Source organism: Melanotaenia boesemani, chromosome 22 (genome assembly GCF_017639745.1).
Source record: "Melanotaenia boesemani isolate fMelBoe1 chromosome 22, fMelBoe1.pri, whole genome shotgun sequence".
NCBI lineage: Eukaryota > Metazoa > Chordata > Actinopteri > Atheriniformes > Melanotaeniidae > Melanotaenia > Melanotaenia boesemani.
This window is the reverse complement of record NC_055703.1, coordinates 1,044,439-1,071,528: the sequence shown is the minus strand read 5'-3', so window position 1 is coordinate 1,071,528 and position 27,090 is coordinate 1,044,439. Positions and strand designations below refer to the sequence as shown.

At 42.8% G+C, this 27,090-nt stretch overlaps 1 protein-coding gene across 4 annotated transcripts in view; it reads right to left on the bottom strand.

Annotated features, from left to right (window-relative positions):
- Positions 1 to 27,090, bottom strand: part of epha7 (eph receptor A7) — a 96,285-nt gene that overhangs the window by 32,249 nt on the left and 36,946 nt on the right. For all 4 annotated transcript variants that reach the window (XM_041976064.1, XM_041976065.1, XM_041976066.1 and 1 more), the window contains exon 5: positions 26,111 to 26,446. In XM_041976064.1, coding sequence (XP_041831998.1) covers positions 26,111 to 26,446 — 336 coding nt within the window. The remainder of the gene's footprint in view (positions 1 to 26,110; positions 26,447 to 27,090) is intronic.

Genomic DNA, 27,090 nt, shown 5'->3' with positions numbered 1-27,090 from the left:
TTGTTCAAGTCCGATGCAAGACAGAGAGATACAGAAGATCCTTCCTTCCAGCAGCTATCAGGCTGAAGAACAAAGCCCTTAATTAATTAATGTGATTGTTTTACTAAAAATTACTACTACTACAATATTGAATTTCCCTTTGGGATTAATAAAGTATTTTTCATTTCATTTCATTCATGTCCGAACAGACACGAGAGCAGCCGAAGCAGATGCTGCCAGACCCCCCTCACCTAAACATCCTCCCCTCCCTACCTGAACATGTCCAGGTGGGCCCTGAGGAAAGAGGTGAGCAGCTGAGGGTTGAATTAATTGATTATTGTGGAGAAAAAACATTATATAATAGAAAAAAAAGTTCTGAATTATTAATATTAAATAAAAATAGTTTGTATTTATTTTCTCAGCTATCATAGTAATATTAGGTCAGTAGTTTAGACTCATCTTCCTGCTTTGCAGTAGGAACAGAGACATTTGTAGTGCAGCAGACTGGGTGAGCACCTTTAAGTAAAACAAATAGTGTGAGGCCACCAGAAATAAGGATTGTGATGCTATTACACATGAGATTACATGACTGGAGATACTATATAACAGAACAGCTGATAGAATAGAAAGCTGGACTTCAGGACTTGATAAGCGATTTTCCAGGGAGAAAGCTCCACGTTGGGCTCTTGGTGAAAAAGGCTGAGTAAGGACAGTGATTGTGAATGAGACTGCAAGAGCATGACTCAGCAATAATGTACCTTTACCACTCCTTGATATGTTAGTACACAAAGCTCTACCTTTTAAAATGTGATTATTTAATTTTAAAGACGCTCCCAGCTGTTGTTTGGCTGTAAATCTCCACAGTGGTTTGCTTGTGACCGTTTTACATTCAGTTCATATAATACAATAAACCATATGAGGTCCTGCTAGTTTCTGTTTCTAAACCTACCTAATTTATTTTACCATTAGCTTCTGATTTAATGATAACGCTCACAATACAATAAATCATCAAAAAAGAGCGGCCATTTTGTTTTTGATGGTGTTTTAGCTGAGATTTGATTTGTTTCTCCACAGATTATAAATGCATTTCATTTTCATGGAAGAGGTTATTTTGTATTTAAGTTTTGTATTTGTAATTTGTTACGTAATTATCATGAGATAATTAAGTATTTAAAAAAAGATAGATGGGTTTTTAAATATGAAGTATCCGTCTTGCAGCAAATAGTTGAATCTAAATTAACTTAAATGTATTTTTAGTGCTTCCCCTGCCAACTAGCCTGTCTTTTAATTTAATTTCTTTTAATGCTATTTTGATGGCCAAATAACATTAAAATTGCCAATTGGATGTATTACACTATAACAATTTTCGGGGGGGGGGCACACAGTTTCTTTTCATGGGGCCCAAAATCTCTAGCAGCACCCCTGCATGCAGTACAAATGCTTTGTGTGCATGCTAGCTAGCACTGATCCTTACATGCAGCATATGCTCAGGTTCACTTTTTTTCCTTCTATTTTTGCACAGTTCCTCATCAGACATTACTGTACTAATTCCTAGATGACTGGATGGTAAATGGACTTGCTTTTCTTCGGCTTGGCTACTCAAGCACTTCACTCATACCCAACAGACACATTTTGAGGGTTTGGTGTCTCGTCCAAAGCTGCTCTCCTCTGGTTTTCATTGAAAGTAATGTGGTTTTGTATTCCAGGTGAATTTGCTCTGACACAGTAACACATATCTTGATTCGGACACTTCTGAAATAATCTTACATGTCTCAGCTTTCTGTAGAGACCAAGAATATACATACAGCCCTGGCAGCTGTGAATATATATTTCTTTTATTTTGGGTGCATCATTTCTGCCATGTGACAGGAGGCAGAAGAAATGGACCTCATGATGAAGAGGTTAACTCAATACAATCTTTGACCAAGAGCATGCCTTGAATTAATGTACTTTTCTTCTTTTCTGCTTCCCTAATAAAGCATCACATGTAAGCAGTGAAATGTATGTGAGTATATATTTGCCAGGTATGGATCAGATCCTCCCCTGTCAGGCTGAAACCAGCTCATGTTGTACAAGGTCTTAATAATTAGCTGCAAATGCAGAAAAAGTCTGTGTGACTGGGAGAACAATGACATGGAACATAAACTAAATCTAAAAGCAGACATAAAACTCCGACAGTGAAAATCTTTAACAAACGCTGGTTGTTTGTAATGCACGGCCCAGACGGCCAAATAAGAACATTGGATGATGTATTTTGGGAATTTTAATTATCATGAAGGCAAACAGCATGTTTGTGCTGGATGTAACGCAGCTCAACGACACGGTCAAGCACAGGAGGGAAAAACTCGGCTGCTTTGTAAATAAAAACTGCTTTTGTTTGCTGTGTGTTTTCCATCTGAAGCCAATTAATCAGAGTAAGCACCAGGAAGTGCCGGGCTGCATGATGTACAGCCTGATATCCTCCTTGTTAATTGCTGAATTTCCTGAGATCTGCAGAAATCATCACACAGACAGCCTGATGAAATCATGAAAGCACCCCATGCTTGTCCAGGTCCTTTTGCTGGGGAGTTGTGTTATAATGATGCTATCTAACTCCAGCTCAGCACATGGTCTGTCAGACAGAATCCACTGTGCAACAAACAGGCGCAGGCCAGATGAGAAATGAAAGCACTGTTTCTTGTTAGAACGTACACGCTCTGCTTTGCCTCTCCGCTGCCTCGCTGACCTTTCTGCTGCAGGCTGCAAGGCATGCCTTTTCAAATACATGACCAGCCTGAGCAGAGACATGCGTTTGCATACACAGTGGCTTTATCATTTATCTTAATAAAACAAAGACCGCAGAGTAAAAAGACACAGAGCCGATTAGAGCGAGTGCCGAACGCGGTGACTCTGGATATTTACAGGAGCTGCTAGGCAGCCAAACGGCCTTCCACCTCTTTGCTTCCCTTAAATGTCAAAGCACAGCCTGAGGGCCCCGTGCTCCAATCTGAAACCCTGATTGGACATCTGAGCTCTGCAGGGATTGATAAGTGAGATAATTTCACAAAATGCACAGTGCTGCAGACTGATGGCACGCACCAGGTCAGAATCCTGAGGCATTGCTATTATTTTGAGGTTACAACCCTTATAGTCACACTTATCTGTGGCTCCACGTGGAGGCAGTTGCTCCTAACACTGCTCTCATTCCCTTATCATCTGCAAATAAATCTAATGTCTGGCTCCCAGCTTTCCAACATTTTAAATTAAACCCACCGCTGGTGTTTGTGTAGAATGTGGGGACATGTGATTTCTGAGTCTGGCATCATAAACATCCATTTATTATAGAAATACGTCTGTCATCAGGAAGATGATCGTATTAATCAGAGCTCATATGCTCTTTAATCACAGTCTTGGACAGACTCCATCCCAGAGAAATCACATCCAGGGCCCCTCCAGCCGCCTCTGTAATTTTGCACGGAGCTGTAGTCCAACACACTGCTGACTGCCAGCAGATCTAGGCCATGCCTGCAGCTCTCCAAGACACCATACAGTTAAATCACACCAGAGTCCAATACGAGTCAGAGAAGGACTGAAAATGACCCTGCTAATGCTGCTGTGGACAGCTGTGGAAGTTTCAGGCTACAATCCCCTGGTGCTGCTGAAGACCTTGCATGTGTCGTTTGCAAGTTCAGAAATCCACCAGACCGAGTTACAGAAAACTGTTTGGACTTTTTATTTTGCATGAGGAGAGAAAAACAATCTGCTGCACAGCAGGTGGAACAAAAGCTGCAAAGAGTGCAAATTCACCTTCTTTTCAGGAGGATCCTCATCTTTAAAAAGCAACCAAAACTAGCTGGAGAGACAACACCAACAAGAAGAGAACCAGGTAGCTGTTAGCCTCTTCACCTCCACCGGTTCTCAGCATGAGCTCATACTGTGCCGTCCGGCTTTGTTCAGCCTCTATAAACAATGATTTCTCAAAGGTACCAAAAGTCTGTGTGTGATGGTAAAGGTTCAAAAGGAGAGTTCTTTTGTCTTTGTAGACTAAGGTAAAGTATAAAAATGAGGCCACGAAGTGAATCGGTGATACACGGTCCTGATCCTCCCTCCAACTTGCTTTTTTTGGTCTTTAATATTTTGCTTCGCTATAATCTTTTTAAAGTGTTCTTGAGAAGCAGTTCTCCAGACTTTCTGAAGGCCTTTCGATGTTTTTCTTCAGACATGTTCTGCTTTTCCCCTCATTTTCAGTCAAATCCTCATTCCTGACCATTTCCATGTGTTTTCTTTTTGTTTATTAAGCCACTAAACTCTGGCCTATAAGTCACTGAAGTAGTAACAGACAACTTAGTAAACAGATTGGTCAGCTAATTTTATTAATGAGCTGAGATGAGATGAGCTGAGATGAGATGAGATGAGCTGAGATGAGATGAGATGAGATGAGATGAGATGAGAGACACAGCTCTGCCTGATTCCGCTTGAGGAAACAGAAACTAAAGGACATGAAAAGCTGAAAACTGCAGAAGTCATTTGACGGCATCTCCAGGAGTCTGAGTGGTGCGTGGGCCGAGTAAATGCACCTGGCGATAAGTTAAACGGGAGAGAGCCCGGCCGGCCGACTCTGCAGCAGCCCTGTAATCACGGAGACGGCCCGATGCTGGCAGCTGTGCGGGTGATGAGTAACCCCCCCGAGCTGACACTTCAGACAGGCCTCCAGCCAGACGGTGTGCAGGAGGAAAACATGAAGCTTGTACAACAGCCTGCTTAGCTGCTAACTGTAGTTTCAGGGACTGTTTTTTGTGTGTCTGTCATCAGCGGTGAGCTCTTCCATCACTCAGCTGTCTGCTACCAGCTCAGTTGATGTCTTCTTTATATGCAGACAAAAAGCAAATGACAGGATGTTGGGGAACCAGATGGCAACGACTGGGTGTGTCGACTCACGCTCAACTAAAACACTCTGCAAGCATATTTGTCCTGGAGGAAGAGTTTACGAGGTGACAGCTCATGTGTATGAGCGTGTAAAGGAGCTGATCCTTTAAGTGACTGAACTCCAGAGCAGCAGCAGCTTTCTTTCTCTTTAATGTTGGGTAAATAGGAAGCAGCCAGCTGGTTATGATTAATGACCACTAAGCAAAGAGAGACAAGCAGTGTGGAAATTGTGGAATCTAAAAAGAAAATACATTTCTTTGATGGAAACAATTTCAGAGTTGGTTTGTCGCGACTAACTGTGCATAACAATCTGTTTAGATCAAATTTATAAGTATGATTTATTATCAAGTGTCATGTAAAAGCTGTTTCTGGAGCTAAAAAGCTGCCGGCTTTAACAAGAGCTGATTATTCCCAGACTGGGGACAGCACGGACCGCCCTCTACCCCTCCAAACCTTTTCCAACCGAAACTGTGCTGAGTGATCAGCTGCTTGTGGAGACAAAGCCGGCTCTCAGGTTGCTCGGCTGAACTCAGCACAGTTCGGCCCTCTGTTCCCCTCGCTCTGCTCCACAGAAAGCAAAAAGCTACCGCTCTCCTTCTGAGCCGTTAGCATATTAGCTTTTACTCTGTTTATCTGCTGAGAAGTTTCAACCAGAACAGGACTAATCCACTGGCTCAGCTTTCTTTTTTTTCAAACCTGTCAGAGATAAGGATGAGACGCTTTTCTCAGTCAAGAGTTTTTAAATAGAAAAAGTGAACCGATGACTCAGAAAAACTTCTTCATCATCTGTTTTCAGCAGTCTGGTCCAGGTCCAGCTCAGGACAGCACCGAGTGGGAGGCGTTTTTTTGTGTTTCCACAGGCAAAAACTGGGAAGGTTTTCAGAATATTCAATCAAAGCTGCCCTACTTTTTTTTGGGACCCTTCTGTTGTGGTTCCACTCTTACCGATTGGCCCCTAAAGGATGGAGCTTGACACACTGCAGTCCTCTGGTTGGTGGAAACTGTCATTACTTCCTGTGTGACTCAGCATTTAGAACAAAGCCGGTACAGCTTCATGATTAAATATATGGAGAATTTTTGTTCTTTAAAGCTACATGACAAAAAGAAAGAAGACAACAAACCGTTCTCCTCCTTTGTTTCTGTTCTTTTCCTTCTAGTTCAAGTAAGGAGTCGCACCGCTATGACATCATCATTACTATGTAGCAGCACATCCACCCGGTCCACCGCATTCACCCGGTCCACCGCATTCACCCGGTCCACCCCATCCACCCGGTCCACCGCATTCACCCGGTCCACCGCATTCACCCGGTCCACCGCATTCACCCGGTCCACCCCATCCACCCGGTCCACCGCATTCACCCGGTCCACCGCATTCACCCGGTCCAACCCATCCACCCGGTCCACCGCATTCACCCGGTCCAACGCATCCACCCGGTCCACCCCATCCACCCGGTCCACCGCATTCACCCGGTCCAACGCATCCACCCGGTCCACCCCATCCACCCGGTCCACCGCATTCACCCGGTCCACCCCATCCACCCGGTCCACCGCATCCACCCGGTCCACCGCTTTCACCCGGTCCACCCCATCCACCCGGTCCACCGCATTCACCCGGTCCACCCCATCCACCCGGTCCACCGCATCCACCCGGTCCACCGCTTTCACCCGGTCCACCGCATCCACCCGGTCCACCGCATTCACCCGGTCCACCGCTTTCACCCGGTCCACCGCATCCACCCGGTCCACCGCATTCACCCGGTCCACCCCATCCACCCGGTCCACCGCATTCACCCGGTCCACCCCATCCACCCGGTCCACCGCATCCACCCGGTCCACCGCTTTCACCCGGTCCACCGCATCCACCCGGTCCACCGCATTCACCCGGTCCACCGCTTTCACCCGGTCCACCGCATCCACCCGGTCCACCGCATTCACCCGGTCCACCGCTTTCACCCGGTCCACCGCATCCACCCGGTCCACCGCATTCACCCGGTCCACCGCATTCACCCGGTCCACCCCATCCACCCGGTCCACCGCATTCACCCGGTCCACCCCATCCACCCGGTCCACCGCATCCACCCAGTCCACCAGGCCAACCACATCTACCACTGTCAGAATGGTCAAGTTTGATTTCCATCCTTTAAGTTTTCTGGGACAAACTACCAGAAAACCAGAAATTTGATGCAAACTTAGTTCTGGTCTGACATTTTTTCATTTGCCACGGCTTCAAACTAATAAACATAAAAAAAAACTACATTCTTAATAAAATGTAACCTGATGATGATGATAATGATAATGATGATGCATTTCCTGTTGATGTCTGTTTGCATTTTATGTAACTAATTGTAGTCATCCTCCCATCTCTTCAAATCAGCCACAGCTCACTGGGTTTCTGATGTATGAAATGAGCTGGATAAACAAGTCTGTCTTAAAAAAAATGTAAGAAAAAATATTCAAAATAATCTGTTTCATTTGGTCATTTATAACATAAATAAGTAAATAAGTAAGTAAGTAAATAAATAAATAAAGGTCAATTATCAGACATTTTGTCTATTTATTTATTTATTGTCTGTTTATTATTTTTGTAAATTATTTTTTATTTACTTTTTGTTAACTTTTACTGACTGTATAACTTAACATATAAATTGCCATCCAGCTGGCAGATAATAACTCTGTAAGCAGATATGATGTATCAGTGCCTCTCGGTCAGCTGGAACTTTACTCCTACATTTTCACTCATGTTATTTCTAGAAGAATTTCCACAGAAAAACCCTTTTCTCTGTTAAACAACGCTTCGAGTGATCACATCAGATGTCAGACGAGGCGCGTTGTCAGGCAGAAATCCTTCACCCGAGTATTTCAGCCACAGTCTTGACTTTCCACCTGAGCACAACGTCACAGCTGATAAGTTCACATCTCCTCAGACTGACTCAGGGAAGAGCAGGACTTCAGCGGTCTGAGCTGAGAGGAAAAAAAAGTCAACAGCAGAAAATTCAATGGAATATTTGGTAGAACACATTCGGCGAGTTGTTGCCTTAAAGCTGGTGTCCATGAAAGTTTCATTAAACAGAGACGCCTGCAGCTTCCTGGAGGTTTTTAATTATTGTCTGCAACATGACTTGTAAATGACAGCGTGAGTTGTGTGATGTGAACAAAGCCGGATCCCTGCCTCACTAACATCATATTAATGATAATTAGCCTTGAAGATGTATCATATAAAACGCTCAGTTTGTTCTTTCTCCTTCCAGCAACGCGTCTCCGTTGCCAACTACACATTGGACTTGATAATGACTCTTTTCTTTGGGCCTGAACACAAATCATGTTTACAATATTCAGCTTGATCTGTTGGAGGGGGTGAAACAGATAACAGGCCTCTAATGAGACGTCAGACATCATCAGCGAAGCTGAGGACGAAACAACGGCGATGGGGAGGAGTTCGCTCCACCGAGCTCTGAGCTGAGCGGTGTCGCGTCACCCAGCTGTTCAAAGTGGCACCTCGAGACGGGTAGCAAACCAGAAAGCTTGTGTTTGTTTGGAACAGCTTTAGTAGCTATAAAATGTTTTCTCAATCGGACTGTTTTACGGTTTTGAGGTGAACTAATGACGAGTTGCTTCAGCAACAGTCACATAAAACTCACGGCCGAGCCAACAAATCACTTTCCTCACTGGGTCGAAATAATGTGGAAAATTGTTTTCATTGAAGTTGAGAGTAAAGTTTGGAGACTGGCAAAAAAAAAGCAAAAAAAAAGAAAGAAGAGGAAAAAAAATCATCTACCTTTTTGTTTAGGAAAGGAAAGGAAGCAGGTTGCAAAGCACAGTGTCATAGCGCTGCTACACAGAGAAGAAATAAAGTTATTTCTCAGTCGATCATCGGCTGGGGTCAGATAAAGTCCCAGCCTGGAAATAATCAGCAGCCAGAGACTGGGACACACTGCTGTGTGTCCTAAAACGCCCGCTACAGCACCACTGCCATTTGTCACCCAGGGACAATTAAAAAAAGCTGCCCCTGCCTGTCCTTTGTAAATCTGTGTGAATTGCCTTAATCCTTCACGATTAAACTCAAGAATAGTTTGGTGGGACCATTCATATCCATACAGGCAGCCGCTCCGCACCGCTGCCCAGCAGAGATGTGTGGACTCGGGTACAGAAAGCAGCAGCAGGAAGGGGGGCGAGGCTGTTTGTAATGCAGATTTCCTAAAGGAAGAGGACCACCAGCAGAGGGGAGCACACACACACACACATTCATACAGTCTGCAGGCTTGTCAGAATGTAAGCAGGACTTTGGCCTTGTAGTGAAAAGAAGTCAAACATCAGTCGGTGATGTGGTGGAAGCAGGTTCAGCCTGCATGACAAACCATGAAAGAAATGCATGGTACTGCTGGAAGTTAGGACTGGGGACCCAAACTTGATGCTGTTGGATAGACTGGAATTTTTCCAGAAGCAGTCTGTGTTCAGTTTGATTCAGAAGTTCAGAAAATTCTGCTTCAAGTATTAGAGGTGATAAGCCAGAGAGCAGTAGGCAGCATGGACAGGCATTTCAAGCAAAAATACTATTCAAAATGTCTGAGGATCGTTCGTTCTCCAGAACACCCGGAGACTTGATCTTACAACTAAAATGTAGTGGTCTCTAACAGTACATGAGGATGGGCAGGACTCAACCTGAGGGACCACTCCTCAGTTCAAAGCAAACCAGACAAAAAGGGCAAAGTTTTGAAAGGATAAAAAAAGGTGAAAGTTTTATGAGCTAATGTGGCCAGTTCTCTCCTCCCAAACTAAAATTGGGTAGCAGTGCCACGTGATGTTGGACCAAAGCAGCTTAAAGCTGCAAAACCAGCTGCACTGGCTTTGCAAATTGAGAGATGAAGCCCGACATCCTGATTAAGGCCAGCAAGGTGTCACATCATTGTCAGCTTTTGTGTATTGGCTGCAGGATTTGCCATTACAGTAATTGGTGATTTCTGTCTGATAGGCACCGAGGGACTCCGGGCTTAAGACTTAGTGGGAGGGCCCGGACGCATGTTTACTTTTCAGGACGCTGAGCTTCTCTTAGTCCTCATCCCAATTACCTCGGGGACAAAAACAGACAGCAGCTTGTGTCTCTTTGGTGTCAGACGTCCAGTATGTTTACTTAGTGAATCTCCAATCCGCTTTGTCAGCAGTTAATTGGAGAGTCAGTGATTTATTCTCATGCAAATGCACAACATGTTGACACAAATTAAAGTCAGCTACCTTCAGTTAGCTTAAGGTGACAAACCAAGACAACCTGTGTTGGGAGTGAGGGGAGAAGCTTTGACTTTACAGATCAGACTCTGCTCACGTCAGACCTCCAGACCGAATTCATCTGCTGTTATCAGTGTGATTTAATTATATCCAGAAAGCAGAGGATATTATCTGTAATATGTCAGATTAACAAAGCCACACAGCTGAAATACATCCATTCATTCACACAATCTCACAAGCTAAATGTAATATAATCTCATTTTGCATAGAGGAAAAAAATCAAATAACGTCACGCCGTTAATAAGCGATTATCTCGCCGGAGCTTTAAGATTTATTCACTAAAGCAAACCTGCAGAAAACACTGGGGTCTCTGCTGGCCTTTAATTTCATCTCTCATCTGCATCTGCTGCCAAAGTATACTGTTCTTAACACATTGTGACACACTTTTTTGGCAGCGTTCGACAGCTAGTCACCAGCGTGATGGGGAAATGATTCGGGAGGAATTTACAAATTTAATTAGCTCGGTCTCTGAGGATGCAGGCTCTTCCAACTTTCATTTAGATGTAATCTTTCTTCTGAGAATACATTTGGGCTCACCACTCTCACAGAAGAATATCTCCTCTCCATCTGGCTGCACGGAACAAAAAAAAAAGTGGCCTCTCTGCTTTGCAACAAAAGCAGCACACACCAGCAGTATCTGACGTTTTTACTTAAAAAAATGTAATGACTTTTGATTGATTATGCAATTCATTGCTAACTTATTTTCTGTTTATTGACTTCTTGGTTCAATAACTAATCATTGCAGCTCTGGTACGTTCAAGCACATTGAACTAATTAGAGTGTACTGGGCTAACTCGCTAGTAATTATTTGCTTCAAAGGGCACAGCAAGCAGACAATGTCTAGTAGTCCTAGTAGCCTTAACAAACCATTAACATGAGATTAGACTTTGAAAAGTGTGGAAAAGAAAGGCTTTAGTCAGCATTTAGCATCAGTGTTGAATTACAGATTTAAAAACTAGATTAAACAATAACAAGCCTTCATCTCTCCATTAGTAATCTTTACAGATAATTATTTTTGTTAAAGGTCCCATATTACATTTTTTCAACAGCATCATATGGGTGTGTGTTTTACCCCACATCCAGACTTGGTCCTTTATCTCAGCCGTTCCAGATGTGGCTCTATGAGCTCTACGGAGAACAGGCTGTTTCTGTGTCTGAACCTTTACATGTTCATGAGTGGTTATGGTGCGTTCCAGTCACCTTGGAATTCCGAGAGGCCGAGAGATGGTGACGGCAGCAGCATCAGCAAGCAGCAGCACATTCTGGTGAGAATGATTGATAAACCACATACTGACAACTTTTCACGAACAATCCCGCAGTAACAACGTGATCATTGATGACAACAACCCGCTGCTGTTCACACTAGAAGCTTAACGGACACAAAATACAACATAAAGAATTTTAATATCAATGACAATGGATGACAAGTGTTACTGGATGCAGCCATCTTTAGATTCAGCATCTCGGGATCCTCGTTAGCTGCTTGGAAAAACAAGATCACTTCATCATTTCTGGCAAAAATTCCTCAAAATTCCAAGTTCCAAGGACAACTGGAATGCACCATCAGACCTGGAAATGATGATGAAGCCACTTCCTGTCAGACTTTCCACCAATCAGAGAGCTTAGATTGACGGTAACGTCCAATCAGGAGCAGCCAAAGATCAACCAGTGAGCAGAAAGTTCTATGTGTGTGTGAAAAGAAGAAAAATAATGCTCCTCTATGGCTGGAATAAAGCCAAGAAGACGTTTCTGATGCACGGTGGCGCCACAAAGCAGCTGAGCTGGAGTTGGTTTAGTGAGGATAGCAGGTAAATAGTAGCAGGAATAACTGGAAATGAGGAAAAAGTGGAAACATGGAAATAGTTTCTGTTGTGTGTTTGTTTCAATAACAATATTTTTTCTCCTGAAAGCCAAGACTTGAGAGAACGATGAGATGAGAAAAGGTTTGGTCACTGTTGATCTGTGTGTTATTTCTACAAAGTTCTGTTAGTAATAAATTCTGCTTTCTTCTTCTGGTCGACCTTTATGCTGCTACATCTATTCATACATTCATTTTACATCATTTCAGCCTCAAAATAATAAGAGAAAAAAAAAAGTGGACAAAAAATTGCTTGGAGTTTTAAGCATTAAAGAGGTAAAAGTTAAAAGGTTAAAGAAGAAGTATTTGCCTGTAATAAGTAACAAAGAGGAGCTGTAACCCAGGAAAAGGCTCTTTCTTTCCTTCTCCAACTAACACAAGCAAACACAGTCGTCCTTTAAAATATTGCCACAACCACCTGCCTGCGAGCCGCTTCTCTCGAACTAACTTATCTCTTTCCAGCTAAAATGTGCCGCTCTCTCGCATTTTGTCAACAATCTCTGAAATCACAAGGTTAAATGGGCAATTATTTTCTCTCAGCGGGGCTCGCGGTGCTTCAATCAGACTTAAACACTTCCTACAAAGACTTTGTCACAGCTGTCCAAGGGTGCAGAGCAAAGAGGACGGGTGGGTGAAGGAGATCATCCCATTCAAACGGGGCGGGGTAGAGTTTGCACAAAGCTTTTGGCTGCGTTACATTTCGCAGCATCCCTCTTGCCCTCACTAACTTCCTCTAGGCCAGATGTGAAGCCCATCTGTTGCTCTGCCAGCACCAGTGTCCTTTATTTTGGTTGCCATAATCTTTTTACTGTTGTTTAATACCAAATAATTAAAAGCAGCCTTCCAGATGGCTGTCATACACTCAAAGAGGTTTTGGTGTTGTGGTAGTTTAAAGCAAGTACAGATGAGGAAGCTAGCATGTGTGCACGACTAAACCGTGTCTCAGTCCACCCTGAAAGAATTTGAGGCGACAGCTTTCCGGGGTCAGAAGGTTGTCCGTAATTGCCAGCGGCCTGTTTGAATGAAGGAAAACGGACTTTTTTCACTTCCTTTCTCAAAAGCCAAAGTGGTCTGCCACAAACTCATTATGATTTCCAAGTGTGATGATCTGTATAGAGGGGAAGGGGGATGGGGGGGTGAAGCTGTGGGTTGAAGACATAATTAGTTTTCCTCACTGCAGGAGACAGTATGCTGATGAGACAATGAAAGACTGGAAAAAGCAGAGCTGTCAATCTCCCCTGATTCTTTTTCATCTCACAAAAGCAGCAGTGAGTAATGCTCACAGACCCAAAACCTCCCTGTCCGCCCTGCAACTGCACCGCGCCGCGTGTTGCACAACACGGGCCCGCCAAGTCCACTACTTAAACCATTTCATCAAGCCGCATACAGAAGGAAAATCAAATACCACGAAAGCTCCAGCAAACACAACCAAGATTCTAATAATAATAACAGATATGGTGCATCTACCATTTCTAACTAGAAAAGGTTTGAAGAGAACGGGCTTGTTTGCTAAATTAAGGAATAAAACTGACTCAATCAACATCTGAGATCCACAGATGGAATATAAAACTGAGTGAGGTAATCAGATTTATTCTGCATAATTAGAAAATATGTTCCACTAAACCACAATATAAAGTGAAGTGGAAGAGCTTTAAACTGGCTGCAGTGTAAGTATTACCCAGTCCTGCAGATGAGTTTCAATGTAGACTCAGAAACTTGAACCAGGAGCCTGAGACCTGAGTTATTTCCACACAGCAGACCTGCTGCTTTCAGGCTGATTCTCCATAAAGCATCTGACTCTTCTGCTGCGACATAACAACTACATTTTTATGCTGGGAAGGAGATGTATGGGGGGGCGCAGCTGTGTGGGCGCAGGAAGCTAAACAACCTGAAAAAAATGGAGACAAACTAAAGCTGCCCACAGCCCTGCCTGGGTTTATTTCTAAAAGTGACACATTCTACAGCTACTTCACATGTTTAAACTGCTTTTCATAATGAAAACATGTGTTTTCTGTAACGTGGAGCGGTTCAGTAGATGCAGGTGAAGTGGGTGATAGATGACAGGCAAACACTGCGGGCTACAAACTGCTCCTGTTCATCAACAGAAAACACCACAGCCTGCAGGAAACAGCAATCAAACTTCAGCCATTGACCCAAGATTACTGTTGTGTGTGTGTTTTTGTCCAAAAGGGGGGAAATCTCAGTTTTTGGGCACCTACGGCATGCAACCCTGCTCGGCTTTTATTACCCTTGAAGTTCTTTTAACTCCTCGGGCAGGAAATGAAACACTCGAATGACTCTATTGCAAAGTGCCGGAGCCATTTGCAGCCGGGGCCGTGACATTCCCGGGCATGTGTTCCTTATAAAGAACGGCTCGGGGATCACAGGTGCATGCTGACTGGGTGTGTGTGTGGATGCATATGAGGGAGCAGACAGCGTGAAAGCAAGCAGATAAATAAAGGGACGAGAAGAGAAGTATTTGGGTGTTTGCTGAGGCCTTCCTATCAGCCGTGGGCAGTAAAGGGAGAGCAGAGGCATTCCAGAGCCGAAGCCAGCTGCCTTCACGGACCGGTCAATACAGGAAAACATGCAAGGAAACTTTTAAGCTTATTAAAGCTGTGAAGCTGCTTCCTTCTAAACACAGAAGGAACAATATGTGATGAATATCAGCATCAGGTGAACAGACAGAAAGCAGGATGAGAATCTCACAGCTTCTAGATGGTGAGGAGAGAGAAATATTCACAATATGCACAATAACTTCCATCCATGCACCTTCACTGCTTCATTATCCACATTTCTGGATATAATTTTGGCTGTTGCTCCCACCACAAGGTGGCGCCACATCAGTAGCTAGACTCTTCTCCTCTGTTGTTCCCCGGTGGTGGAACGATCTACCAAACTACCTCTGATCTGCAGAGTCCGTTTCCACTTTTAAAAGCAAGCTAAAGACTCAGTTGTTTAAGGAGCATTTCCACACTTAGCTTACCTCTTCTACTCAGAATGAGTTAGAAAGATTTGTCCAGCTCTTTGGCTCAACCAGGTACTGAAGAAGCTGCTGCACTTACGCCGAAGATGATGTTGTGGGATGAAATCGTGATCTTGCATTTAAACAAAATGACTTACAAAAAAATGTCTAAAAAAAAAAAAAATGATATGCACTGCCTCCAGCACTACATAACAGCACCTGGTCCACCTGGACTCCAGCAGTCTGAATACCACTTAAAGATGACGTTCATCTTGTTTGAATTCTTGCTTGTGTTGTTCTTACTTTCAAATGTAAGTCGCTTTGGATAAAAGCGTCTGCTAAATGACTGTAGAATAGAATAGAATAGAATAGAATAGAATAGAATAGAATAGAATAGAATAGAATAAATTCTCTAAACTTTCATTTTTAGTTTGACTGTTTAGCTTCACCTCTGCACCTGCAGCCTCCGCTACCGGGAGTTAAGGGTTAACATCTGGTTTCCAGGTGTAGCGTCAGGTCTGTAGTTGTAACTATAAACATGTGTGGTATCCACAGAAAGTCCAGAATCTCAGCTACCAGCTCAGTAAAACCATTTCTATCACCAACACACACAGTTAAGACAACAATAATTAAAAGACCAGGTACACAAAGTCCTAAAAACATGTAAACACAGATGATGTTTCCCCATGAACACGAACAAACGGCTCCTCTACTGAAAGCTCACATCTCACAGATTCCACAGCTGGAAGTTTCATCTTAATATGACCAAGATCCACCGAACCAGAGGCAGAAGAAGACCCGATTTATGCTGCACGCTTGTAAAACATAGTCAGAAAATGTCTCACCTTTGCTGTCTGGCCTCAAAACTTCTATCCACCAGGATAAAGCCGCATTTAGTTAAAAAAAAGAAACAAAAGAAAGAAAACCATGTTTATCATTGATTTCTGGGCCTCCAAAAATCCCAATTTTCTACCATCTATATGAGTTTAGACAGACAAAGACAAATGTTGGTTCTTTTTCTTCTTTCTTAAGTTCAAGACAGAAAACGTCTCTTTATGCTAATAAAGCCGCTCTCTCCTGATTCCATCATCACTGCTGTAGCAGGACAAGACATGGAGGAAGAGGCCTGGATGCAGCTCCTCTGGTTCAGAGCCAGCAGCAACACGGCTGAAAACACACACACACACACACACACACACAAAAAAAAAAAAAATATATATATATATATATATATATATATATATATATATATATATCATATATATTTATATATATATATCATATATATATTCATGTATCTCATTAATTTAACAGGAAGCAGCTGAGAAGTGATGCATTGTGGGGTATACTTTGGACAACTAGCTAGCTCGAGGAGCTATCTGTCCGGTCATCTTCATTTCCAAAGATTCTCATGAAGAAAAACAAAAAGAAGGGAACTGTGATTTATATCAAGCTAAACTAGAACAGGGTGCAAGCATTTTCATTATTATTATCTCTAGAGGGGGTGTTACTGTCTCCAGGTTAAATCTCTGTAAGTAAAGGTGTTCATTTCCACTGATATGCTAATGATTTAAGCCCAGTAAGAAATAAATATGTACCATTTTCTCTTTGTGTTTGCTGTAATGAACTTCCCCAGCTTCCACACTTTATTATGAGATGTTATTACAGGAAATGGTGATTGCTACAAGCAAGGAAAGAAGCCGTCAACACACAAAGCAGGATAATCAGGTGTGTTGCTGCCACAATGAGGCCTTTATTGCTCTGGTGCTTCACCAAGCTGCTGTACATCTCCTCGCCGTTCTTTTGTTCTCAGGTCACACCGTTATTTGTCCCACGCTTCATTTGCCACAGCAGACTGACTACCTTAATTAGTGGCACTCCCTGAGAAACATTAATAAGTGTCCAACAAACCTGAGATGGAATATATTAGAGTTCCATTTTTGTCGACAGTGACATTTCTCATCAACTGCCCCTCAGGTCTGTAATTTCACTGAGAGAATAAATTCTCTGCTCATGATCTGTCACCTCTGGAGGAGGTATGGAGAGAGGGAAGGTGCAGGAAAATTCAGACTGAAATATGCACCATCTCTATCTGTTGTTAGATAATATGTCTTACACAGAAAATTTACTTTAATGCATTAAATAATATTTATTTTTATTGTTAAGAGACATATCCCCTTTTTCTTTTGTTTATTCTCAGATGAGTCTTTAAGGACTGGGTGTTATTTATCTGCACAGTGCTGAATACTGTAGAACCATACAAACATACAACCGAAATCTGATGCATCCGAGTACCAAAACCAAACAACATCATTCCAAAGCTGACTTTACAATGAAATACTATTTACTGTCATAATTTCAGTGCAGATGCAGAGACACCAAGGACACTTGAAGGGCTCAGGTTGATGACTTCTAGAGAATTGATTATACTGAAAATATTCAGTATAATCAATTCAGTACAAGTAGCTCTGTCTGGAAAATGCCCGACAGACAGGAAAGTCTGATATATGATTTTTAACCAGTAAGACAATGAAAACACTGGTTATTTTTCTGCTGTGAAACACCAGAAGACGAGAACTGGCGTATACCAGAGCTCTCATTAAACATCAGCCCTGCGCTGGTTTTACTGGAGTGTGTTTGTGTGTTTTTTCCAGCCAGTCAGCGATGCCGTCACTAATCAGTCTGAGTCAGTCAGGAACAACAGGAAAATATTCAACTTTAATCATGAGATCTCAGCTAGCTGGAGACGAGGATTCATACATGCCAAACACTTACAGCTTAAAGTTAAAGTTACCATTACACAAGGCTCTCTCTCTCTCTCTGTATATATATATATATATATATATATATGGGTGTGTGTGTGGGTGTGTGTGTGTGTGTGTTTATATGTACAGACTGTATATAATCTAATTATCTTTTGTTTGTGCTTTTACACACAAAATAAGTTGTATGACAACATCTAATATTCCAATATTCCTCCCTGTTGGATAAATAAATGCAGAAAAAAAGACATGACAGCAACTGACATCTGAATAAAGGAGACAAATACCAGAAAGGTGAAGGTTGGAATGAGAAGATAAGCTGCTCTGTTGAAGGTAAACAGAAGAATAAACATGAAAAAACCCAAAATAACAAAAAGAAGCATAGCTTCCGTCTGTGTGCTGCTTTGCAGAGGCTTGAATAATTAAAGCGTGTCTGTGTCTGCTCGGGGGGAACACAGCCTGTAGGATGAGGCTGAATGTGAATCAGCGCTGCTTTTTCAACTTCCACATATTCCCAGTTGAGTCTGAAACATCAGAAAGTTGCAACTTCTCAGACAGCTTTGCTTTTTTTTAAATGAAATATCTCTGTCTGCAGATTTTTTTTATAAATTTACCAACTCTGTATCCAAACATACGAACAGTTAGAGTTCCTGTGATAGCAAGCAGAAGTAATCCACAGAATATTAATGTTTCACAGACAAAATCAACCAACGCACACAAAGCAATACATAAAATCTAATTAATGTCGTTCAGTCTGTAGCAATGAGCCATGAGCACCGTCTGTCTCTATACATGTTTATCTCAAACCTCCCAGTAGTTTATATGGATTCCTGTTTCATTATCCCACATGTGATAGAAGGTTCATTCAGCTGTGAGGGAAAACAAAGGAAAATTTAAGAGAAAATCCTGGTCACCGGACCAGACCTCAGCTGCCTGAGATGAGCCCTGTCCTTCCACCAGATCTTTCCAGTGCATCCCCACTCTGCTCAACTAAACCTACACCCTTTGTCTATTTCTGACAAGCAGCCATGTCATGCGAACAGGAAGTCAGACATCCAAACAGCACAGAGCGCCGAAGCCCCCTGCACGGACTCATCAGCACGAGGGCTTTCACTGTGGACAACATTACAAACCACCAGGCATGGAGACTAATTCCACGAGACAAAATCCTGCCCCTCACATGCTCCTGGTGTGGAACGTAACCAGTAATCCCAGGGTGTGGGTGTGGGAGTGCTCCAACAATACATCTTCCATCTTTTCTAAATTTTGCTGACGTCTTTGTTTTCCCTTAGCACGCAAACTGGAAGCAGTTCTTCTCTTTTAATCTGCTTCTCTGTGATGCTTTGTCCCATGTTGCAGACATTTGTGGCTTCACTTCCAATAACGTCCTTACTGCAGGCGTGCTGTGTTTGAGCTGTGATGACTGTCACTACTGGCTTTTTATCAACACTTTAAGTTAGTTTTCAACTATAATATATAAGAGGCATGAGGAAAAAAAAACTGCACGGCAGTCGGTCCGACAAGAAAGGAGAGATTTTTTATCTTGAATCATTTTCCCTTCAGTTAAAATGTTTATTTGCTTCTTTGTGTTAAACATTTTAAACATATAGTTTCATACAAAAACTGAAGGCACTCAATCAAATCTAACGCACACAGAAGAAAATAAAAGAGCATTTGTTAGGAACTACTTTTAGCAGCGGATGAGTTCATATTTTGTGCAGAAATGAGCGGTTCAGGCAGCCAAAAGACGCGCTGGACTACGGAACGAGCTCTTCAGGACACGGAAGCAGTCAGAGGAGTTCTGTTCACACAGTTTGCAGGTGAGAAGTAAAAGTCCAGGTGGCGTATACCAGCAGAAAACCTCTGAGGCTCCCGTGTGAAGCTACTGAACCCACAGCGACGAGGCCTTTTCAGGTCTGCTACCCAGCATGGACGTGTCTGCCTGAAACAGCCGGTTGCTCTGACAGAATGCCTGCACTCAAAGAAAGGAGCATCCAACGGCTGCAAAAGCAAGCAAGTGAAGGGGAAAGACGCAACGCCAGCTTCTGGGAGGGAGGACTTGTTCAGGCACAGCAGATTCGGGGGGATTTAGGGAGCTCGTCTGCCAGCAATAAAAGGCTGAAACAGGATACTTGGTGAGATTAATTACCTAGATAGGCCACGATAATGCCATTTAAATGGGAAAGTAATTAAAGTGCACCTTCCATGAAAATTATTCATTGCTGACGGATTGGGTGACAGACAAATCAGGAGCCATTTACAGAAAAGCTACAGGTTAAGTGGTCCGAGCTGCTGCTCTGAGACCACCGCAGTTTTATTGCAGCTGCTGAATCTTACTGCTTCGCCCAGCTCTCATCAAATTACTGCGAGCATGTGGGGCGGTGAGGGGGGAGGGGGGAATGAAAAGAATGGGCTCCCAGGTAACGTAAAACCAGGGACAAATGCTACAAAGGAGGATCCGCTTAACTAGAAAATGACACTGGCTGGCAGTGGTCAGTGGGGACTCCTCAGAATCAATCAGTCCCTCTGTTTAAGGCCACCATGGAAGGTTAGAACACAAAAAGGGATAAATCAATGCCCTTATTGTTCCCTAAGTGTTACTTTCACAAATGCACAGAACAGTATCCATTAAGTGATGATAAAGTGTCAACAAAGTGGATATATAGGTTACCACTGAGGAGCCAGGTCTCAGTTTACAGCTTTTAATGATCACTACTGTTCAGTAATTATCAAAGCACACTTCAGTCTCTGTCCTCTTCCACTGAGCTACTGGAGAATCAGAGTCCGTCTGAAAATGCCAAAATAACGGCGAATATTTGCTTCTCACGACATGCAAAAGCACAGAGGCTCTCCAGATCAAAGAGGAATGCTTAGCTTACATTCTGCTGTGCCGCTGTGTCTTCTCTCCCTCCTTCCTTCTGCACGGAGAGATTTCACTAAAGGGAATAGCCTGTTGTTCGCTTTGAATGTTTAAGTAGGTTTGTACTCGTGGGAGATGAGAAGATCACCCTACATTCACTAAATGTTGCAGAACAAATGAAGCAAGTGAAGATAACTCATAAAGATTTAAGCTTTGGAATAACAATGACAAGATGAACTCGGTGGATTATGAAGCTTATTTTAGACAGTCTCCTTATTGCAACCCTTTTAGACCAGAAACAAGCGACACTGCTTCCTTTTGTCTTTATGATATGAGTGAGTTAAAACACTCTGGCAGAAGAGAAGAGAGCAGATGTGTCACTGAAAATGATTCTTCCACCAGAGCTTTAGGGAGTTTTAAAGCTAGCCTGCATGCTAACATAAAAACAAGCTGGTGCTGCAGCTCTGGTAGCGCAGTTCATTAGTGCTGATGAGAGAGCTGTCAGTCAGACCCGACTCCAGACTCGGCTACGGGAACAACCACTGGATATTGTGATGTGGCTTCAGCATGGATTGGAGAGATAACTCCATCTGCAGTCAGTCAGCTGATCAGGAAGCAATCTTTTGTGTAATCATGTTGTATGAGACACATGTTCCTTCACTTAAATCATCTAGCGGCTACAGTGAGGAGTATGTAATGTCAAGGAAAATGAAGAAGCCATTGAGCAAACATATCTTCTTTAGACATTTTGCTGCCATCAAGCTAATATTTTAAACATCCAGCCTACAGAAAATCACCTGCAGCACACTGTGGTTTCACATGTGTATGTCGCTACAGGAAGCAGGGAAGGTAAGAAACTGCTGAGCGACTGATGTAAAGATTGAACCTGAAAACAAAATCCTCACAGGTACGCTAATACCCAACGTCTCGCAAACCTAATCACTTTTCTTAGCCAGAGAAAATTTGTAATGTTAAATATTCCACATCTAATACACCCCCTTTTTTTTAACATAAACCGTAGAAGCTGGAGCTTTTAACTCCAGTCAGCATCACACATGTTTCCAGCCTCAGCTGTCAGACTGGGAGGTAAAATGATGTAAAATGAATGTATGAATAGATGTAGCAGCATAAAGGTCGACCAGAAGAAGAAAGCAGAATTTATTACTAACAGAACTTTGTAGAAATAACACACAGACCAACAGTGACCAAACCTTTTCTCATCTCATCGTTCTCTCAAGTCTTGGCTTTCAGGAGAAAAAATATTGTTATTGAAACAAACACACAACAGAAACTATTTCCATGTTTCCACTTTTTCCTCATTTCCAGTTATTCCTGCTACTATTTACCTGCTATCCTCACTAAACCAACTCTTAATGGTAATTCTGTGAGCAGCGCCCACTCACAAGCCTGCTGGAAGAACAAAAGGTCTTGTTTACAAGTGTGCTTGAGGAAAGTTGAAGCAGGAAGGACCTACGAGGGCCTCCGAGGCTGGCTCTGCCGTGCTGTCGACTCACAATGAGGCGCTGATTGAAAATTACTCTTAACTTCCAGCATACTGCGATGGCAAAAAGGCAACAAACCCTCAAGATTAAGAAATTCTGTTCAAACTTAGCGAGGATGGAGTCAGAAAAATCAAGCTTACAAACTCGCAGTCTGTACTTAAGGTCACTTAAGATGGCCCAGAGTGGTAATTAGGTTTCAGGAAACAATAAGCACTCTGCACCTCGTGCCGTTCCAGCCTCACTCTGGATATTTCCTTTCGTATAATTAAGGGAGGTGAGAATTCCTCATCAGATTCTTATGCATCTGCATTCACATGCTGCGTTTTGGCTTCCTCCGTCTCCACCGTGAGCCGAGGTTCATGCTGATTATCATTCAGCAGCCGAAGACGAGAGGGTTCTACTATTTTAAGTTCTTTCACTGCTAAGGGCTTTAAGCACCTCACCACCCAAAGGTTAATCAATTCTGAATGATGAGCCATAAAAGCTTTAATAATGCAGTCATTCTCTAATGAGCGGTCCTGCATGCCCACCTTGGAGGGACTGATTGTTTTAGGAAGCTCCAACAATCCAATTACAATACATCTAAATGTTCAGCCCAGAGAGAGCTGGACACAGTGAGGGGGCACGAGGACGGGGCCCTCAGTGTGAATGTACAGCTAAAACATTTCACCCGACTGGTGCATCAAGTCCCAGAAACCAGCAGAAAAACAGACCAGCTTTTTTTTTTTTTTTTTAAACCTTTATTTAACCAGATAAAAAACCCATTGAGATCATGATCTCTTTCACAAGGGTGACCTGGCACGTCATAAACGGACAAACAAAACAGTATGAGAACCAAAACAAAGAAACAAAACAAAATTAAACATACAATATCACCAAAGCAATAGCATTTTCAACATAGAGTGCGTGTACTATCCAAGCAATTTTACAACAGACAACGAATTAAGATTTATAACACAGGCACTGTCCAATAGTCTCACTCTGTCTGTCCTTTAACATAGAGCGAAAAGCTCCAAGAGGAATAATTTCAAGGAGTTTCAGTTTGGACTGTAGAGTGTTCCATGCTGTGGGGGCAGCAAAGCTAAATGCTCTTTTTCCAAATTCAGACCTTACTCGTGAAACTGATAAAACAAGTGTAGAACAAGATCGCAAAGCATAGCAGCTGCTTGTTTTCTGCAGTAAAGTGCACAAATAAGGACTCAAGCTTAAGAGAGCCTTATAAATTAGAAAGCTCATGTTCTTGTTGTTAGGCCTGTCGCGATAAGCAATAAGTCAATTAATTGAAAGATAAGAAAATAAGAGCACGATAAGTTTGCCGGCCACGATAATTTTTATTAGTCCCCCCTTTACCATAAACTGTGTATGACAATAGGTTTCACTATGGAGTATTTCGACTAAACGCTCTGGTTTCTTGCGGAGTGATCTCTCTGGTGTCATACTTGACTGCAGCATGTTGCAGCACGAGCCGGTAAGCCGCATTTGTTTTGCAGGGCTGCCAACACGCAATGGCCGTGAGACTTGCGTATTTAAGTGGCTTCTCACGCTCTTGCGCTAAACCTCCGATTCTCATGCTGAAATATGTAAATAAGTCGAATGGAGAAATAATAGATGCAAGCACCTCCTCTTTTATCATTTCGCTGCTCCCCACATGTAAGCAGAACACACACATTCTAGCTTACGACGTCAGTACAAAGCCCCCACTTCCTGGTCTACCGTAATAACCCCTGTAATCCGCAGGCACATTACGCAAATAGAGTCAGCCTATATACTAGCGTATTTGACAAAATACACATTAAGAGCAATGCCGGCTAATCGAGAGGTTTGGGAGGATTCCCAGTGGGCCGCATTACTTTTGGGCCGGCGTCCCGGCGTATGTGAAAAGGCGCTTTTATTTATTTAGTTTATTGATCTTTGAAAATGTGTACTTGCATTATTATGGCATATGTCATTATATTAGTTGAGAATGGTCTCAAAATAACACATTAGTGCTTTGCGCAATATTATCGTTTATCCCGATAATTTCTGAGAAAATTTATCGTACAGCTAAATTTGTTATCGTGACAGGCCTACTTGTTGTCATACTGACAGACGTGCACCAGCACCTTCCATCACAACCAAGTGCTTCATTCTAAGTTTAGGGTAAATGTTTTATTTTGACCCGATCAATTCAAGACTGGAAACGGGACGACCTCTCAGAGTGATTACAGCTGTGTAATTATGTACCCGGATCCCACATCAGTACATCAGGTTTGAATTTAGGAATATTTTTTTAATAAAAAAAAAGTAAGAGAATTTAAATTTTAAACTTAAATTAAAGAAAGGTGGTGTTTTTGCCTTAACATCCCCAGAAATGGCCAGACAACTAATAATTGATTCAAGGCCAGATAAGTTGTTTTGTTGTCCTGACACACCTTTCCCCCAAAAATAAAAATAAATAAAAGAAGAAATAGAAATCTATATATTTTTAATTTAACCTTTCCATTTTGTTTGTGCCATGAATTCTTTACAGCGCAGTACTCTGTTATTTCATCCTTCTTTGTAAGGTAACTCCTTCCCGAGGTGGTCGCCTCGCCTTCAGGAGCTGTTGATCCTGACTGAATTTAAATAGTGTGGATTTGCCAGAAATCTGTTAGTATTGCATCATGCTTCAGAGCCTATTCCACACCCCACTATAAAACAGGACAAATAAAGGAATGTTTTCATAATTCCGTTAAATATTAAAGTTTTGTGGAGGTTATGAGCGACACGATCAGCTAATGACCCGTCCCAGCCAGTCGTGCTGATTATGGTGTGTGAGTGAGTTAAATGCTGCTACTTACTCAAAATGATAAACATGACACCATCTTGGCCAAGCATGCTGCTCTCTTTAACAATAGATAATGACTGCATATTGCAGCAGGTTATCTGGGTAATAGACTCTTGTCAACACGCCATGTATAATTATGACTGGCTCTGAAAGAGCATGTGTTAATTGTTTTGCTTCTGTTTTTGTTCTGCAGGTCATCTTCCTCCTGACATCCTCGTGTCCTTGGCCCAGCAACCCCGTGGCTCATTCCAGCTCGCGTCCCTGTCACGAACCGAGCCACAAAAAATACATCATCCCTGGCATCGCATGCTCCGCACATTCATTCAGTCCATCACCGCCATCTTTCTTATGGCCTCTGCCTCTAACATATTCAGCTACGTAGCACAGCTCAGACCTAAAATCATGTCCAGACTGTCACAGACTAAACCAAACTGAACTTCTACATCCAGCTTCTCTCTGCAGCCTTCTCTTTCTCTCCACAGTCTTTTGGGTCAACTGTGTTTCATGGATGCTCGAGCATGAAGGAGGAATCTTCTGTTGGTTGGATCCATAGAAATAATGAATAAAAAGGTCTTAGAGTTTGTCACTGCAAAACACAACATTTTAATTACACCCAGTTCCCCTGAGACAGAGCTGCAAACACACTGCTAACTCCAGATACCACTGAGAGTCTACATCATCGCTAAGCTAATAATGTTTGCCACTGCAGTGCTGATATACATATTAAATTAATCTGGGTAATATGCATGGTGGAAATATTATGGATCAAATCAGGCCATGGCCATTAATGCAAACGGGAATCATTAACGCGGGTTGCATATGAGAGGTTTTTAAAATTAAACTGTCAATCGCTGCGGTGCAAATGTCTGATGCTCTCTGAGCTGGAGCAGAGTGAGCTTCGTGCTAACAAACATCCCACTCTGCAAACTGTGAGAAGACCGGAATCAAAAAAATACACTGATTTGCTCTCCAGATGGAGACATGTCAGCTGAAGGCCACGGTGTGATGAGCACGTCATCACATCCAGGAGCTTCCTTCTGCCTCAAGGCTAGCGCAGCCTCAGTTATCTCCACAATAATATCCATTTAACTCTCAGAAAGTGAATGTGTGTATGTCCCAAAGTTGATTTCAAGTTTTCAGCTCCACAGAAGACTACACAACTTCATCCAAATGTAAACCAGCAAACTCCTTACCTGCTTGTCCTGTAGCGATGCTAACCGCTGCAAACAGCCTCTGTGTGCGGCTCAGGTCAGACACTCCGTTCACAGCCTCCACCTCAAAGGTGTAGTTGGCATGGGCGAGCAGATCCATGATGGTCACATAAGTCTCCACTAATCCTGACTGTGCAGGAGAGTATCCCACGTTTGGACCACACGGCACGCATTCCTCGGGCTCCCAGCTGCAGCGCCTGCATATAACCCTGTAGGTGACGTCATTGCGGCCGCCGGTGTCAGCCGGAGGACTCCACTCCAGGCTAACGGTGGTCTGGTTGATGTTGTAGACCAGGTTCTGTGGCGCAGAGGGAGGTCCTGTTAGAGGTGGACACAGAGAAAGCCAGAATGAGATAACTGAGTGCCAAAGAGAGTGACAGCCAAGTGTGTGCATGGACTGGATCTGTGCTTTCAGAGCTCCAGCCCCAGAGCCAAACACTGACACTCAATTATAATAAGAATCAGAGCCAGATAAAAATGGTGCAGGTACACTGAAAAGAAGTGAGCTGTGGCAGACACCAAGGTCAGTGTTAGAGGGCTGATGAGTCGAGCAGTGGAGAACAGACTTTCAAAGCCAGAAGAATTTCATAGTCAGAGGTTTTTTGTTACCGTTTTTCTCATTAAACGACTGTGAAGCTTAGAAGAAAAGTTTAGAAGTTAAACAGATTATGAGCTCACACACTGCCAGAGTTAGTCTTCTTCAAGTTACATCTACATACAGGCTTTTATAACCCCAAGGACAAACAAGTTGAGATGCTGTGCAAATGTAAATAAAAACAGAATCCAATGATTTCCAAATCTCATCAGGTCATATTTTATCCCCAGTAGAAGATAAAAACATGTCAGATGATGAAACTGAGACGTTTCACCATGTGATGGAAATATGAGCTGATAGTGAATCTGATGGAAAAAGTTGGAACAGGAGCAACAAAAGGCTGGAAAAGTACCTGGTACAAACCAGA